The following is an 18,633-nucleotide window of genomic DNA, read 5'->3' as shown; positions in this document are numbered from 1 at the left end:
CAAACATCATTTTTAAGGGATTTTTGGTAAATAGAAAACTAGAAGGGATAGGATGTTATTTAGCACTTATAATATGTGGTTCCTATAATTTATACATTAAAAAATAATAAGAATAAAATAATAAATTCAATCTAAAAATACTCATAAGTTAAAAAATTATAAGTTGTGGGTGATTTTTTTACTTAACGACTTTTGCATGATTTTTTTTAATTTATAAGCACTTTAAGGATTTATCAAACACATAAATAAATTCATACAATTAGCTTAGGGTAAAGCCGGTAAAGGGTCAAATATACCCTGTATTATAAAAAATAGTTTAAATATACCCTTTATTATACTTTTGGTTCAAATATACCCCTATCGTTATATTTTGGTATATATATATACCTCTAATTTTAACGGAGGCCACAAGTCAACTCATGAATCAAATAACCCATCCCCAATTTTAAATACCCAATTCTTTTAAAATCCACCTATTTTCGTGGAATATCTTCTCTTTTAAAACCCTCCCAAAATCAGCATTCTTCATAATTGCTAAATACATCCTCCATTGGACTTTCAAGGATCTGATAGATTAATTATCCAGAACTATGTAATTAACAATCTCTTTGAATTGCTCGGAACTTTAATATCTCGGTGCTGGAAATTTCAAAAGTTTCAATTGTAGTAGAAATTAATGCCCCAAGTTGAGATCCTTTAATTTCACCCATGCAGTAAGTTCTATCTCTAACAAATGTTCCTCTCCTAGTAAAGGCATGTCTGCACTGTGATGACAGGAGGAAGACTATTTTGATTTTGAAAAGTTTTTCGAGTCTTGTACTGTTCTCAATGGACTCCTCTTGCACTTCGGGATAATGCTTTGTTACTTCATTATTATCCACTTTAACATATGGGACTTCTTTTGGACTAATGCATCATTAGTGATTTTGATAGAAGTTTTAATTAAAGAAGATGATTATATATGCAAATGGGTTTTGGTTCAAACCGGGTCAGCGGAGGGAATGGGTTAAATGGGTGGATTTCAAAAGAATTAGGTATTTAAAATTGGGGGTGTGAGTTATTTGATTCCTAAGTTGACATGTGTCCCTCTGTTAAAATTAGGGGTATATATGTGTCAAAGTATAACGGAAGGGGTATATTTGAATCGAAAGTATAATGAGAGGTATATTTCAACTAATTCCTATAGTACAGGGGTATATTTGATCATTTGCCCCATTAGCTTATAAACTTAGTTAAATACCTTCAAAATTCAATACCGATTTGCACCGTATGTTTGAATTCAATTCCCATATATCTAATTAAAATTTTGAAATGACAAACCTTCATAATAATAAGAATATTTTTATTATTAGTTTAAAAATCAACAAATATTTTAAATTATATGTTTTATATATATCGATACTATATTAGATGTATGAAGCTCCTTAGAAATGTTGACTGACTTTTTGCCATTCATTAAAATATCTACAATAGATAAAATTGTTATTTACTATTTTCCTCAAATTACTAATTTATTATCTCTGTAGTATTTAGAATTAAGGAGTCCTAAAATACATAGTAGATATATTAGGAAAAATGATAATTAGGGAGTCCTAAAAAATATGGTAGATATATCAGGAAAATTAATAATTATGGAGTTCTAAAATATATGATAAGAGGAAAATATATGATAAGAGGTATTAGGAAAATTTATAATTAAGATATATGGTATATTAGGAAAATTAATAATTATGGAGTTCTAAAATATATGATAAGAGGAAAATATATGATAAGAGGTATTAGGAAAATTTATAATTAAGATATATGGTATATTAGGAAAATTAATAATTAGGGAGTTCTAAAATATACGATAAGAGGAAAATATACGATAAGAAGTATTAGAAAAAATTATAATTAATATATATGGTATATTAGGAAAATTAGTAATTAAGGAGTCCTGAAATATATGATAAGAGGTATTGGGAAAATGAATAATTAAAATATATGGTAGAATATTAGGAAAAATTATAATTAAATTATATGGTGGATATAATAGGAAAATTAATAATTAAGGAGTCCTAAAATATATAATAAGAGAAAAAATATGATAAGAGGTATTAGGAAATTTGATTATTAAGATATGATAGATATATTAGGAAAATTAATAATTAATTCCCAAAATATATGATAAAAGGAGAATATATGAACAAAGGCATCAGAAAAATGAATAATTAAGGAGTCCTAAAATATATGGTAAGAAAAAGGTATATTTTAAAAATTAAGGAAAGCTAAAATATGGTTAAAAAAAATATTTACAAAGAGTCCCAAGGTTTTCTCTCATTAGCATAATTATAAGACTTTTTAAAAAATATAATTACAAGACAGGTCTATAATTATGAATCAATGTTTCAAATGTGAAGTTGCATATTGGCGATTTAATGCAAAGAACATGTAATTTATTTGTTCTCTCAATTTTTATCCACTTTAAATTTTCTTTTAGAATTTGAATTTATTTTTATTCCGACTTAAAAACATTTAAAATAAAGAAAGACAATATTATTACATAAAACTTTCGAGTGTGACTATTTAATGCAATAAAACATGTAATTTATTTGTTCTCTCAATTTTATCCACTTTAAATTTTCTTTTAGAACTTTAATTTATTTTTATTCTGACTTAAAAGCATTTAAAATAAAGAAAGGCAATGTTATTACATAAAACTTTCGAGTGTGACTTAGTAATAAGTTAATAGACTGAGAATCAGATATTTTCATGTTTAAATTCAACTGAGGTAAAAGTATCAGATGATTTTTCTCTTATAAATGATCTTTGCCGAATAGAATTATTTGATACTCGTATTAATGAGAGGTAATACATATCATGTGTAATTAATTGATAAACACAAGCTGACAAAGACATCATAATTATTAAAATAAAAAATGAAATTAATTAAATTCACATGAACAAACATAACTGGCAAATTAGAAGTTAACGTCAAAAAATTCACAATATTGATTAAAATAATTATTGGTCTGAAATGACGAATGACAAGTGAATTTTCATTTTGAGAAAATAAAGAAAGATAACTATGTTAGTTGCCACTTAATAATGTCATATATTTGCCAACGAAGTAAGCTAAGGAACATTTTGTTTAATTTCAAAGGTAAAAAAAAAAACGAAATAGTTTATCTTTACACGATCAAATCTAGAGAAATATGGTTATCTAGTATATGTATTATCAAGAGATACTAATATAGATTATAGTAAGACGATTGGTGTTTTTCTATCCCTAGTTAGAAGTTTCAATGTTTATCTAGTCAACATTTAGATCAGACTTTATTAAAAAAAAATGGTTCACCCAACATTGTCCACTTGTCCAACAATTGCTTAGCAGTTTTTAGATATCAAACATACCTCCTGAGAAGACAATTATAGTATGGTCTATTTTTCCTTTTTTTGTAATCCTGTTCGCTATAGAGCCCGTTGCTCTAGCTATTTGTCTACCCTTTCAAAGTGTAATTTTATGTTATGTATGTCCGCGTGTCTTTATCCGTTGAAATAGATTATTATTTTTAACAATCAAAATTGTTTCCAAACTATTTAAGCTTATTCCAACACATACATCTTTCTAAAATAATTTTGAGTATGAATAAATTTATGTTAATAGCATCGCCTCCAAAAATGAATTGATAGGTGATATCTTTTCTTCCATTACGAACGACACGTTTCACTTGCTCTATTCCCGTGTCCATTAACGTTCATGTCCAAAAATACACGGATTCAGATTAATTAGATTTTGACATGAAAGTCAAATATCAGACGAAAAAAGGGATGCGACATTGCAACATTTAAGCGATAATAAATACCACATTCAATATCCAAATTTTGTTACGTCTTTATCATTTGAGCAATGAATTTGATAAATACAAATCATAATCAATTAAAAAAAACAAAAAAATAGTGAAGCAAAACCTCTACTTTTCCCCGTTTCATGTATCAAAAGTTAGGAACATACTAACATGAGCGATGGTAAAATGATTGATATTCCTCCATTCTTAATTAAAATTTTCAACGTTTAATTCGACTCTATGTATTCCCACAAATGGAATGAAAAGTAGGTCCATATGATTAAGACCTCGCAAACAACAACGCTCCTTTTCAATATGGAGTTCGGAATCGAAAGGCAATCGTCGAGTGTACTGTATCTTTTTTGTGTTAGTTAACCTAAGCCACACCCTTATTGCTGGGGTGAGGCTCGACCTCCAAACCATATGTACGGTGAGTTTTTGCCTTATACAGCTCGGACCGAAGATCGAAAAAAGTTTAGGAGAGATGAAAAAACCTAGCAACTGCTGGTCGGGGCAGGGATAAACTTGCTTCTTCACAGCTCTATACTTGATCCCTCAATTTTTGGCCCATTATACAACTACGAGAGTTTTTTTGAGCCAGAGTATCAAGCACCAGGATTCAAGTTATCAAATTTCTAGAAACATATAATCTTACACAGTAAGTGAACCAAGCTATTTCGGATAAGCCCCTGTGTGAATTAACTATTCCCGCTAGTGGCCCTCTTCTTAAGGTCATTGGATTAAGGATTGTGCTCTTGTTCCTTTTAGCTGCCGGTATAGTCTCAACAAATTTGTCTGACTGTTGTTTAGCAATTTTTGAATATCAAACGAATTTTTCGAGAAGGTAACTTTAATGTGGCCGATTTATCCTCTTCTAGAGTTTCGCTGCAGCCCCATTATTCTAGCTAAAGTTATCCATTATTTCAAAGTAGTTTCTATGTTATGTATGACTGTGCCCAAGTGCTTATAAATTGAAGTAAATTCGTCGTTTGATCAATCAAAAACCCCTCCCAAGTACAAGCTTCTTCCAAAGCATGTCTTTCTAGATTAAAAAAGCGAATACAATTTTTTTGTGTTGACATCATCGCCACCAGAAATAAGCTTGATAATGCGCGAATTCAAATTACTCAATTCACTATAAATGTCAAACACCGGGCAAAAAAAGAAGTAATACAACAACACTCAAAACAGTCGCAACATCCATGTTTCATTAACCTCGTATGAAAAAATAACAACAATGACATATCCAGTATAATTTCACACGATGAAATTGAAGGAAAATTAAATGTATGCAAACCTAAGCTCTACCTCAAAAGTAAAATGACAATTTTCGATAAACCTCATCTCAGGATAAAATCAAAAAGAAAAAAAATACAATCTTCTTCCAAAACCTTGGCTCAATCGAAGTATATTCTTCTTTTGATCAATTAAAACTCTTTCCGAATTGTACACGCTTCTTTCAAAGCATACGTTATACTAAATTAAATATGAATACGAAAAAAAATATGTTGACATCGTCACCTTCAGAAATGAGCTTGATAATACACAAGTTCAAATTAATCAAACTTCATCATAAAACACAGACGAAAAAAAGAAGAAGATAGCACTGCAACGCTCAATCCAGTCACAACACTCATGTTTCACTAATCCTTCAAATAACGACAACCAAAAATTACAATATTTACTCTAATTCCACACAGTAAAATCCGTGGAACATAGAATTTACACAGACCTAAGCTCTGCTAAATAAAATGGCGGTTGCCGACAAATCTCGGATCAAAATATAACCAAAACAAAAAATTATATAAAAATACAGACGAAAAACACTCCTCTCACCCACACTAATTACAAAAAAAACAAAAAACAAAAAACAAAAAATGAAAAGAGAGGAGGGAAAAGCGCTTGAAAATTAACTTCCCCAAATCCCTCTTTAGTAATAGTAGTATATATATTTACTCTCCTATTATTTCTCTATATACTCTTTCTGCGTCAAATTGAAGCTGTCTCTCTGTTTATGTTTTCTCCCCTTTTGGCCTCTTTCTAGAAACTCATGTTTTTTACAAAATCCACATCTTTGAAAACACCTTTTTAACAATTGAGGCGCTCACTTTTTCTTTGCTTAGGGTTTTCATTCTCGTTTCTAGGGTTTTACTGCTTTGCTTGTGATTACTTCTAGGGTTTATCACTCTGTTCGTTCGTCCGTTCTCACCATGGCGGCGGAGAAGCTGAGAGATTTGAGCCAGCCCATTGATGTTTCGTTGCTTGACGCTACTGTTGCTGCTTTCTATGGCACCGGATCTAAGGAAGAGGTGAGAGCATTTTTGCTGTTGCTCTTCATTTGTTCAATTTATCTGGTTTATCTGACAATTGCTGGTTAAATTTTCTGTTTTTCGTTTTCGATGGCTTGGAATGACTTTAACTTTTTTGATTGCTGGTGTTTAGTTGAGTAGAATGGCGTCGTTCTTTCTATGTAGAGGATGCAATTTTTATTTTTTTTTACTTTTTTGTTGCGCTGTAAGAGCTCTGTTTGGACTGGCTTTTAGTTTTTTACTTAGTCATAGCGGCTTTTGTGTTGTTTTTATCCTTTTAGATTAAATTAATTTTCCAAATGTGGTTAAAAGCACTTAAAATAAGTGCAACATTAGGTTTGTTGTAGGTTACAAGGAAGCGTCACTTCCTTTTGGGAATTTGAAGAATTTATATTGCTTATGGACAACCATTCCTGTAATTTTTGCTGAACTCGTTGGTGTCACCAAGACATTGACTAATGTTTGTTGTCTTTGTTCAATTCCTAAGGATTCGTAGTTTCAGATGCTTGGAATGTACAATGTTACAGTTGTTTTGACCCTCACCCCAGGTTTAAAGAAAAGGAAAGAGTTAGAGAAATCTGCATGAGAAGGGGGAAAAGTCCTCACCTACATATGAAAAAAATGAAGGCTTTGGATGTAGGCAGTTCTTTCTCTGTGGTATCCCACATTTTAATCTCGTTATTATAAAGATAAGTAGATAGTGGCATACTAGAAGGATTCTCAAACCTGCTACGTGTATAAAGAAAAACGCAAGGCATCTCTGTACATCCTTTTTCGTACTTATACAATTAACTCAGCAGTTCTCTAGTATAGCACTAGTTATCCTGTCGGTGTACAATGGCTTGTTGCTGCTAGAACACTTTAAAAAAAAGATGTCTATTGCCTTTTGCTTTCTATAAGGCTCACTTGAATGCTTTATACAGCTGTAGTTCCACCAATTGAATAACAGGGTCTATATTCTGTGAATTAGTAAGCATCAGATTTTTTTTATTTTTAAAAAAGGCAAAAATCTTTTATGAGTGTTAGTGTGATTCTGTGAATAACAATTCAGTTTCATACACGAGAGGATTCAGTTTGAGGAGTGGAACTCGCAAAATCTTTGTTCTCATTGCTAGCCAAGTCACAATAATATTTCAAAGACTTGATTACCATAGCAATAGGGATGGTGGTAAGCAATATGAACTTCCATCTGGATTACAATAGTGATAAGCGATAGAAACTTCCATCTTGATTACAATAATAATAGTGATAGTGAGAGCAATAGAAACTTCCATCTGGATTACAATAACAATGGTATCGGTAGGCGATAGAAACTTCCACCTGGTTTGCAATAACAATAGTGATAAAGATAAGTGAGATACACCTTCCATCTGGATTACAATAACAATAATGGTAGCTGAAAGCTAGAAACTTCCATCTGGATTACAGTAACATTAATGACAGCGTAAAGCAATAGAAACTTCCATCTGGATTATAATAATAACAGTGATAGTGATAAGCCATAGAAACTTCCATCTGGATTACAATAATAATAATAATATAATATAATAATAATAATAATAGTAATAATAATGGTAGTGGTAAGTGTTATAAACTTCCATCTGGCATTTAATGTGACTTTTGCTGTTTTGCATCTGTTTATATTTGGCCACCAGATATTTATGAGGACCCCTCAATTTCCTGCTAGACTCGGAAGAAAATAAATCTCAAGTGTTTGTTGTTGTTTTTCCGGGCTTGCCTAGTGCGGGTTACCTCTTTTGTTTGGTTTGTGTATTGCATAGGAGTAGGGGTTTTACCTATGCGCACTCAAAGGTAGTGGCGGTGGGTTTCCCTTGTCATAAAAAAAAGTGTTTGTTGTTCCAAATTAAATATGTAGATTACAGATTAAACTTTTTGGGGATAAAAGGAACAATTATGATGAACAACTGTAGAGAATAACCAAAATATGGCTTAGCCCTGAAGGATCATATATACAGCTTGTCAATTGGTTTGCTATGTTATCACTGCTGCTGATTCCTCTGTTGAACAGTCAGGCCTAGCTTTGGAAACATTTCCACTGTTCTTATGTTAATCATATACTATATGTATTGCTTTGCAGAGAGCTGCAGCGGACCATATTTTGCGCGATTTGCAAAATAACCCAGATATGTGGCTTCAAGTGGTTCACATTCTATCGAGCACACAAAGCCTGAATACTAAGTTTTTCGCTTTGCAGGTCAGTTTTACAGTACTTTGTGATGTTGAACTTGCAGCTATGACTCTTTTATTCAATTTAAGTATCAGTGTTTAAATGTGGTTGAGATTGTTTAACTGTTATACTGTGATTAGTGTTTTTATTTTTAGTATCAGTGTTTAACTAGGATTGAGATTGCTTTAAACAGAACTGTTTAACTGTGATTAATGTTTTCTTTGGTAAGGGTGAACTTTGACTGATGCAAGTGAAAAAAGTAATTCACGTACTCCCTCCGTAGTCCGTCCCCACTTATGGGATGTAGTTTGACTGGACACCGAGCTTAAGAAATATGGAAAGACTAGGCAATGTTTCAAAATTACCCTTGAAAAGCACATTTTTATGGACTTTTTGCCGTATAAGCAGGACCCAATATGGGTAAAATCTTGTTAGTGTCATTAAATCTTTGTCAAATAAGGAAATGTGTCATTCTTTTTGGACTGACTAAAAAGGAAAGCGTGTCATATAAATTGAGTCGAAGGGAGTATGAAATTATCACTATTTAAGCTGTGCGTGAAGTTCAAGAATTATTTTTGGACTGTGGAGATAAGGCGGGAGGGATGACAACCCAAATAGAAACTTTTTTGAAAATTGGGAAGTTTAAATTGAGTAATTTGTTTTTTTGGAAAATAATGTGGAGCAGAATGCTAAAGTTGTGTCTTGAGTATTAACAACTACTTAACTCTGTTTCGATTTGTTTGTCCTACTTTCCCTTTTAGTCCGTTGAAAAAGAATGCCTCTTTCCCTTTTTGGTAACTTTGAATTTCAACTTTTCACTTGGCACTTTTAAGACTACAAAACTAAAAGACATTTTGATACATTCAACATATCTTTAGTCTGTATCAAAATGTCTTTTAGTTTATGAGCACAAGATTCAAAAATCTTCTTTACTTTCGTAAACTCTGTGCCAAAGCAACTTGACAATCAATTTGAAACTGAGGTAGTAACAAGATAGAGATGCTGTCAGGTGGTGTTTATTGTGCAACTGTTAAAAAAAAAAGAACTGTTGTTTTGTTTCAGTTCTTTTTCTATGTTTGTTTGGGACTTCTAGTTTAGTTATATATGGCAGAAAGCTGAGTAAGATATTTAACTGTCTTCACCCTGCAGGTTCTAGAAGGTGTAATAAAGTATAGATGGAATGCATTGCCTGTCGAACAACGAGATGGAATGAAAAACTATATTTCTGAAGTTATTGTGAAGGTACAACTACACATTTCTTGTTATTTCTCTTCAACTTTTTTGGACCTTGAATTTAATTTCTGTTTCCATGGATTTTATTAACCGAGTCATTTATGCTTATCCCTATATTGAGCTCAGCTTTCCAGTGATGAAGCATCTCTCCGGCGGGAAAGGCTGTATATTAGCAAGCTTAACATAATTTTGGTTCAGGTACTCTTAATACCTACAACACTCTCTTTATCAAAAAGGAACACACACGTAGACTGAGCCACACACACAGCACCCTCATTATCATTGATTGTGACTCGTGTTAGTTACACATGAAGTTGACATGAAGTTGAAGGGTCTTCCAGAATTCATTTTTTTCTTGGCATTTATATTTTCAGATTTTGAAGCACGAGTGGCCTGCAAGATGGCGAAGCTTCATTCCTGACTTAGTTGCGGCTGCAAAGACAAGCGAAACAATATGTGAAAACTGCATGGCGATATTGAAGGTAGATTTCTCTACATCTTCATTTCCATCTTCCAATGAAAACATTAGAATCAAGTACACCTTGATAACTTGAAACTACTATCTTCAGCTTCTAAGCGAGGAGGTTTTCGATTTCTCAAGGGGTGAAATGACTCAACAAAAGATCAAGGAGCTCAAACAATCTTTAAACAGGTACAATTCCATATCTGTATGAGTTTCTTTTTGGTTTAATTTTTAACTTAGGATTTTTTCCACATAGGATTGTTTGATATATGGGATAACCTCAAATATTGGCTTTGACATACTGATGTTGAGTAGAGTCTAGAAACCATTTACCATTTTGAAAATCGGCAAAATAGATGAGAAGGAACTAAGTAGAAATAGGGTAATGGTAGAGAAATCCGAACTGTTGGAACTTCCCTTTGGTTGGTTGCCAGAGAAAATAGGAGGTGAAGACTGAAGAGTTCTCTAAAGTAAAAAAGAAAATAGTATGTAAAGAGTTATCACTGTTTTGGTGAAACTTTGTGGCTCAGTAGAAAATACTTTTCCAGACTTTTTGTGGCTCAGTAGAAAATACTTTTCCATTCTATGAAAGAAAGATTATTTACATAAATTTATTTGGTTCTCTTCCTTTCAGATAAATGCATGAGCTTGTGTAGCTTTTTGTTTTTCTGTTTGAGTATTTTATTCTTTTGGCTTGAACTGGCCTTTTATTTAAGACACTTACGACTTGTTCTTTCCTGCTGTTTTAATTTTTTTTTTATATTTTTGAAGCACTGAATGTGATTAAAACCTGGTTATTTCTACTATGCTTGGGTGAAACAGGCGGTTTTGACTTGAGAATTAAAAGATTCTATACACCGTATGGATTGTAGAGCTCCTTATATAATTTCAAAGAAGAGGGTCTTCTAATATAATCTTTACACACATTTGAATTATGGTCAGATATCTTCCTTTCCTTTTATAAATTAAGACTTCTCTTTCTAAGACATTGGTTCCTTTGTTTACAGCGAGTTTCAACTCATCCATGAGCTATGCTTGTATGTGCTATCAGTATCCCACAGAACTGAGCTCATCAGGGCTACGCTTGCTACACTTCATGCTTTCCTTTCATGGATTCCGCTTGGCTATATTTTTGAATCAACACTGGTTTGTATTTCTCGGTTGCTTATCATTTATCTTTTTAATTGAAGCATGTTCTACAATTTGCTGTCTTAATACAGATGTGTTTGAGGAGTGCTGCCTGACTTGTGTCTTTTCATATTACAGTTGGAAATATTGCTTAAATTTTTCCCCATGCCATCTTATCGCAATCTCACACTTCAGTGTCTAACAGAGGTATATAATGACAAGATCTCTACTAGAGTTTGTTTTAACAGTAAAATTGATCCGTAGTTATTCAGTATACTTTTTGGTTTCTGTGTTAATATGCAGGTTGCTGCCCTTAATTTTGGGGATTTTTATAACGAACAGTATGTCAAGATGTACACCATATTCATGGGGCAGTTGCAGGTGAGCTAAGTAATCCTTGATGTTGCTTTGTTCTTATTTAATTGGTTCAAGAGTGTACCATAGATCATAGATGGAATCAGTCTATGGTTAATCGTTGTATAGCTGTATTTAGTTTCTCTGTCAACTTTGTGACAGTTAACAGTGGATTTGTATTTTTGAGCAGGGTAAGGCTATTTGGTTTTACTCCGAATCTAGCCAACCCTTCTCTTTGTTTTTCAATTGAGCCTTAAGAGAGTTTTTCCCTAGAATTGGTTGCTTGGTCTTGACATTGGTACAAGTTATTAGAAGAATTACATAAGCTTCTCTGTGTGTCAAATTTTGAATAGTTGTATGAATTGATGACAGGAAGTGTCTTTTTCTCCTTATTTGTGTATCAACCACACCCTTTGTGAATGCCTTCTATTTTCTTTAGCACTGTAGACCAATATATCTGTTGTTTAATTTTTCCCACGGACTTTAGAGGGTTGCTAGTTGACCTTGTGCCGAATGAATAGATAGTCTTTTTTTAATTTATAAATTTGAATATTCTAAAGGTGAATGCTAGTCTTATGAAAACCTTTGTGAAGGACATTCTATCACTGACATACTGCAAAGAGGAAATTTGGTCTGATAATAGTGGACAATATTGATATATTACATGGGGAAGTTGAATAGTTTGGTGTTGTCCGCCGTGAACCATATCATTGTCTAGGTTTGTTTACTAATATGTATAACATTTGTATACCGGTCTGTCTCGGAACAGCTGTGTTACCATCACTTATCGCAAACGTTGTATAATCTAAGTAGGAGTTATGTGAAACTTTTAGGGGTCGTTTGGTTGGGAACAAGTTATCCCAGGATTAGTTATCTATCTTGGGATTAGCTATCCTGGGATAACTTATCCCATCACTATGGTATAAATGGTGGGATAAGTTATCCCAAACATGGCAACCAAACAAGACACAAATTTTTTATCCCATCACTATTTTCTTATCCCATGACTATTTATTTTTATCCCTCGCACCAAACGATCCCTCAGTACTTTTCTAGGACAATGGTTAAAGCAAAGGTGGTACAACTTATTTGACTAGGTTATTGTTCTATTGTTGACAGAATGAAGGCCCTCTTTAAATTGCTCATTCTAGTCTTGTCTAGATACTTTTGTCTGTGTCAACTTTGTCCTTTAGAAGATGCTATGATGTGTTTGAGTTTGCTTTTCTATATGGATTTAGTAAAACATCACGTTCAATTTACCGAAGGATAGAGTTATTGTGATACCTAAGTTGGAAATTTGCTGTAGACTCAGTCGCTTAATCAAAATTCCCGAACTTGCAGTTGAACTTGATTCATCCGCCATTCTAGGTGTTAGTGTTGTTGATATAGGCTGTTTAGTTATACCTTAATGTTTGGCTAGTTATGGTTGTGCTATTGTGCTCATTATCTGATGGTTTTTCTTCACATGTATAGAGTGTTCTTCCAGTTAATACAAACATTCCAGAGGCGTATGCAAATGGAAGCAACGAAGAGCAGGTTTGTTTGAGACAGTGAATTGTTAGTTAACGGTTGTATTCACTTGTAAACTGATGTTTTTCTTTCCTTTATCCAGGCATTCATTCAGAATCTGGCTCTGTTTTTTACATCATTTTTTAAGGCAAGCTTCTTTACTTTGTGTTTACGACATGAGAACATTCACTTTGAAGTTGTGTATTGGCAATATGATTTTGGAATGTAGTAGTCAGCATTGTCTCTTACAAGCTACTTTGTATGCAGTCTCATATACGTGTGCTAGAATCATCACAAGAGAATATAAGTGCCCTCTTGTTGGGGCTTGAGTACGTTATTAATATCTCGTATGTGGATGATACAGAGGTTTTTAAGGTATTGCACCACTGTTTATTTGTGATTCAAAAACTTTCTTGGTAGTGTGTGTGATTGCTAAGGTGTGGTTTGGCAGGTTTGCTTGGACTACTGGAATTCCTTAGTTCTTGAGCTGTTTGAAGCAGCACATCATAATCTTGATAATCCTGCAATGACTGCAAACCTGATGGGGCTTCAGGTATGACAAGGCACCTGGATCCTTTTTGCCTAGAACTCTCCAAAAACCAAACTGCTCATGTGCAAGTCTTTTGTGTTAATTAAGCAGATGCCACTGCTTTCTGGCATGAATGATGGTCTTGGAGCGCAACTTATGCAGAGGAGACAACTTTATTCTGGTCCAATGTCAAAGTTGAGGTTACTTATGATATCTCGCATGGCAAAACCTGAAGAAGTTCTCATTGTCGAAGATGAAAATGGAAACATTGTCCGTGAAACAATGAAGGACAATGACGTCCTTGTGCAATACAAGGTATCTATCTTGTTAGTTCTTACAGAATAACCTGTTGAATATGATGGACATTCTTTGGATCTTGTTGGGTTGGAGTAAATTTAAGAGATGCATGCTATATTTGACGGAATGCATTTTGCCTGATTCTTGTTTTGCAATGTTGGGTCCTCTTTTTACGTGTTTGATGATGTTAAATTTTGCAGATCATGAGGGAAACTCTGATCTACTTGTCACATCTTGATCATGACGATACTGAAAAGCAGGTACACTTCCTTTAAAGCCATCAAATTTGTTGTGACTTGAATAAATGTAGTTGAAGTAGCATGCTAAATGTTCTTTAAGCTCGTATCGGTTCTGAATTTTCATATCGTACTTTTCTGGATGGCTAATTAGCATCAAAGAGTTTACTCTAGAAATAGATGGTTTGGGTTTCTCAATTATGGTGATTTTATGGCTAATTGCTGGAGAGCTCTTAAATGCATAAATCCCTGATCTGCTGAAGAATTAGTCGAGATGACGATTCTATCCTTATTTGCAAACTACAGTATATAGGAGGTCTTAGCAATTTCTATTGCCTTTTGGTTAATTGCAACTTGTCTTATATTCCAGGCTTCCAACGACCTAGTTATAGTTAAGCTGTTCATTTATTTATCTTCAACCTACTTCCAAGTGCTGTTGCTAATTGCTTTTGGCTTGATTAACCTTTACTTGCGATTGAAGTTTGTTGATTTTGTTCCAAGTGCTGTTAGCTACTATTTCTTTTCTTTGACACGGTGTTTCGGGCAAAAATGTTTCATGGTGGACAATTGGTAATTTTCGAGGTTCATTAAGATTTCATATTCGTGTATCACTCAGATGCTGAAGAAACTTAGCAACCAACTCAATGGCGAGGACTGGTCGTGGAACAATCTAAATACATTATGTTGGGCAATTGGTTCCATATCTGGGTCGATGGTGGAAGAGCAGGTATTTTGCTTATATTAGTTTGGTTGTGCAACTTTTTGCTTTCAAGATTCAAGAGAACATCCTAACTGCTGTTTCATGCTGTCATTTTTACTGAAGTTTTCTATGTGCATCTGTATTTTCTTGCTGTAAACTGAACAATACTACCAAATTTTTCTATCATTTGAATGCTAAGATCTTGATTTTTCACATTTTTCCTTGTGTTCACTTTGGCAGGAGAACAGATTCCTTGTCATGGTGATACGCGATTTGCTTAACCTATGTGAAATCACGAAAGGAAAAGACAACAAGGCCGTAATTGCAAGCAATATAATGTATGGATGTGATGTCATTGTCGTTTGCCAGTTTTTATTTTCTTTGCCAGAAGTTTTTCAGTGCATCTAATTCGACATTATTCATTGTTTTACAATTACCTCTCTCAAAAAATCACAAATTTAATCTTCTCCAGAATGCTGTTTTTACTAATTTTTATAGATGGTGTATGGCATACAGCTACTCTGTATTCTTTCAATTAAGAAATGTTGTCACAACTTGTTTTGATCAACTGCCAGGTATGTTGTTGGGCAATATCCTAGATTTTTGAGAGCTCATTGGAAGTTCTTGAAGACTGTTGTGAACAAATTGTTCGAGTTCATGCATGAAACACATCCTGGAGTGCAGGTTACTACTTCTTAATGATTTAGCTTTCAGCTGCTGTTTTACTGTTTATCCTTGTCGGATTTTGCTTTGCCCTCTAGTTGCTGAGTGGTTGGTTCACTTATTGCCAATTGTTGTGGCGTATAAAACTGGTGATCATTTGGTGATTTCATTGTGGAGTCCTATGGAATTATGCCATGTGGTATCAGTAATCAGGTCTTACCTTGTTTATTGGCATTGGGTCTCCAAATAAGTGATGAAATGACTTGCACACTGAGTGTTCAAGTACTTGTTTCACGTTATGGCCTAAAACACTGGACTGCAATCAACTATTTTCTTGTGCTTATATGCTATTGTTCATTGTGGTGCCGTCATTCCTGTTCCTGAGGACCTTCTGTCTCTTTTCTCTAGGATATGGCCTGTGATACGTTTTTGAAAATTGTTCAGAAATGCAAACGCAAGTTCGTTGTAGTCCAGGTAATAGAATATTTTGTCAATAGCATCAGTTTCTTCTGAAGATAAAAGTGTGAAAAAATGACTGAACACTGATCTGGTACTGTTTACTGTCTTGTTCTCAGGTTGGAGAAAATGAGCCATTTGTTTCAGAACTTTTAACCACTCTTCCCACAACCATTGCAGATTTAGAACCTCATCAGATTCATACCTTCTACGAATCTGTAAGAGTTTTTTGTTCTAGTGAATAAATTTCATTTCTTTTTACTTGTTTCTTTAGATGTTTTAAATTTCCTCTGCCTTGTTCTATATGGCGGTATTTGACTGGGCACTAAGTTTAAAAATGAAAGACTTTTGGAACATTCTTAAAGTCATTAAAGGGTAAAATGGAATGGTTAAGTTGAAGACTTTCCAAAAATATAGAAATGTGTTTTTCTTTTCAAAACAAACTTAAGAAGATTCAAAATGGAAACTGAGGAATAGGACTTAATCTTTTATGCTGAAAGGATTTCTGTGTCCTTTTACTAGGTTGGTCAAATGATTCAAGCAGAACCTGATCCCCAAAAAAGAGATGAGTATCTGCAGAGGTTGATGGAGCTTCCAAATCAGGTAAGCGGCTACTACTGACATATGGTCTAGATTAGATGTATTTAGATGCTATCCATCACTTTGTTTGTTTATTCATCTGTTTTTGCATACTAATATCTTTTTTTGCCTTCATTGGAGGCGCCACATAAGATTACTCATGGAGTTTACACTACATATTATTGTGGCTTATGAACATTTAATTTTTACAGAGATGGAATGAAATTATAGGACAAGCACGACAAAGTGTGGACTACCTGAAAGATCAAGATGTTATTCGAGCTGTTCTAAATATATTGCAGGTTACCTTTTATATCCGTCACCGCTACTTCAGATTATTTCATTAAGTATTGGGTGATAAATGATATTTGAAGATAAACATAGTATAATATCGAATATCAGCACCTATCAGATATGCATTCTTGGTCCAGCGGTAAGCCTTTCCTTTAATTTGAAGAGGTTTACAAGTTCGAACCTCCTATTTACTTTCGTTAAGCATTGTTTTCTTATTATTTCTATTTAGGCCTTTGGTTTGAGTTTTTTTTTTTTTTATATATTTCAAAGCCCCTTTAACAGTTTTAAAAACAACATTTCAGTCCTTTCTGCATATAGCGGGTTATTTGGAAGAAAAGAAATCAACAATTTTTGAAAGAGAATGTGAAAATATACATATATTGAAATAGAAATGTATGTCTTTGGATTTTTGGTGTAGACTAGAAGATGTTAATACAGTAGATAGAATGTTAGATTTCCTCAGCTTCTTACTGTGATGTAAAGTGACTGATTTGCATGCAATTTGGCATAAACTTTGTGCTTCATTTTGTAATGTCTTATCATTTAATAAAACCAAAATGTCAAGGATGTTTTTTTTTCCTTTTAATATTAAGTTAAAAAACAATATTATTTTAAGGCTCTTTTACCAGTTTAAAAATAACAATATTTCGAGGCTAATTTGCTTTCAAATCATTGAGTATTAACTTTGGTGATTTAGACTTGAAGCATGCCAGTTTAAGTTTAACCACATGTTAAGAGTTTCTCTGTTGAATACTATGTAGTCGCAAAATGTAGTATGTTTGTCATGTCTTTATGAGGATATTAACTAGGATTTATTACACAAGCTAGCTACACTATATCTGGGCTTGCTGATGCAGGTTTCTCATTAGTAGTCTCTATTCCTTTTATATTTCTTTTTAAACTAAATTAAGTAGGCATTTGGACATGGGGTGGACCCATCACACTATGGGATGTAAGTTTCCAATTCATCATTTCTTGGGTGATGAATTTTTTGTATGAATACAAAGTTACCGTTTTCTCAAAAAAAAGTAGGCATTTGGACATGCATGTTATTTGCAAATCAGTATTTTACAACTTTGTTTATTACTTCAAACGTCAATCAAATCATGTGGCTTGTGCTGGGATCACAGAGTTTTGGCAATCAGTCTTCGTATCCTGTTTTGTTTAGAATGTTATCCTACTCAGCAATACCTTTTGCATTAAAATCCGCCTATTCTGAGCATGAGGTTCTGGTGCATTTTCTTTTGCCTTGCAGACAAATACTAGTGCTGCTAGCTCACTTGGAACTTATTTCTTACCTCAAATTACTCTGATCTTCTTGGACATGCTCAATGTTTATAGGTATTGGTATCATACTTTCTTTTTCTTTATTTGATTTTTGTTTTCAAAATATTTAGATGTCTCGTTATAATTTGATTGCATGTATTTGGTGTTTAGGTGGTCACCTGTACCGTTATATTCCCACTTTTCGACAGTTATTGGGTTTTTGTGATTTTTTTGTGAACCTTTTCTGTTGCAGAATGTACAGTGAGCTTATATCTACAAGCATCGCACAAGGAGGGCCCTATGCCTCAAGGACATCCATTGTGAAACTCTTGCGGTAAGTTCCATTTTTTTTTCTTTTTCTTGCCAGCTTAAGATGCATCTTCTTACACATGTGATGTGTGGCAGCTCGGTAAAAAGGGAAACATTAAAGCTTATTGAAACATTTTTGGACAAGGCTGAAGATCAACCACACATCGGGAAACAATTTGTGCCGCCAATGATGGACCCAGTTTTAGGAGACTATGCAAGGAATGTGCCTGATGCTAGGGAATCTGAAGTTCTGTCTCTTTTTGCTACAATTATAAACAAGTAAGCTAACCCCC

General features: G+C 33.5%; 1 protein-coding gene across 1 annotated transcript in view; it reads left to right on the top strand.

Annotated features, from left to right (window-relative positions):
- Positions 1–6,037: 6,037 nt before the first annotated feature.
- Positions 6,038–18,633, top strand: part of LOC102604727 (protein EXPORTIN 1A) — a 16,268-nt gene continuing 3,672 nt past the window's right edge. The window contains exons 1-25 of the mRNA XM_006347503.2: positions 6,038–6,136; positions 8,235–8,351; positions 9,474–9,566; positions 9,684–9,755; positions 9,932–10,039; positions 10,127–10,209; positions 11,028–11,166; positions 11,287–11,355; positions 11,452–11,529; positions 12,976–13,038; positions 13,115–13,159; positions 13,279–13,386; positions 13,463–13,564; positions 13,652–13,855; positions 14,038–14,097; positions 14,690–14,800; positions 15,014–15,111; positions 15,349–15,457; positions 15,845–15,910; positions 16,012–16,110; positions 16,415–16,495; positions 16,684–16,773; positions 18,021–18,106; positions 18,285–18,365; positions 18,437–18,619. Of these exons, the coding sequence (XP_006347565.1) occupies positions 6,038–6,136; positions 8,235–8,351; positions 9,474–9,566; positions 9,684–9,755; positions 9,932–10,039; positions 10,127–10,209; positions 11,028–11,166; positions 11,287–11,355; positions 11,452–11,529; positions 12,976–13,038; positions 13,115–13,159; positions 13,279–13,386; positions 13,463–13,564; positions 13,652–13,855; positions 14,038–14,097; positions 14,690–14,800; positions 15,014–15,111; positions 15,349–15,457; positions 15,845–15,910; positions 16,012–16,110; positions 16,415–16,495; positions 16,684–16,773; positions 18,021–18,106; positions 18,285–18,365; positions 18,437–18,619 (2,444 nt within the window). The remainder of the gene's footprint in view (positions 6,137–8,234; positions 8,352–9,473; positions 9,567–9,683; positions 9,756–9,931; positions 10,040–10,126; positions 10,210–11,027; positions 11,167–11,286; positions 11,356–11,451; positions 11,530–12,975; positions 13,039–13,114; positions 13,160–13,278; positions 13,387–13,462; positions 13,565–13,651; positions 13,856–14,037; positions 14,098–14,689; positions 14,801–15,013; positions 15,112–15,348; positions 15,458–15,844; positions 15,911–16,011; positions 16,111–16,414; positions 16,496–16,683; positions 16,774–18,020; positions 18,107–18,284; positions 18,366–18,436; positions 18,620–18,633) is intronic.

This window comes from Solanum tuberosum, unplaced genomic scaffold (genome assembly GCF_000226075.1).
Source record: "Solanum tuberosum cultivar DM 1-3 516 R44 unplaced genomic scaffold, SolTub_3.0 scf00093, whole genome shotgun sequence".
Classification (NCBI taxonomy): Eukaryota; Viridiplantae; Streptophyta; class Magnoliopsida; order Solanales; family Solanaceae; genus Solanum; species Solanum tuberosum.
Note: the sequence above shows the minus strand (reverse complement) of the source record. Positions and strands in the feature narration are given on the sequence as shown.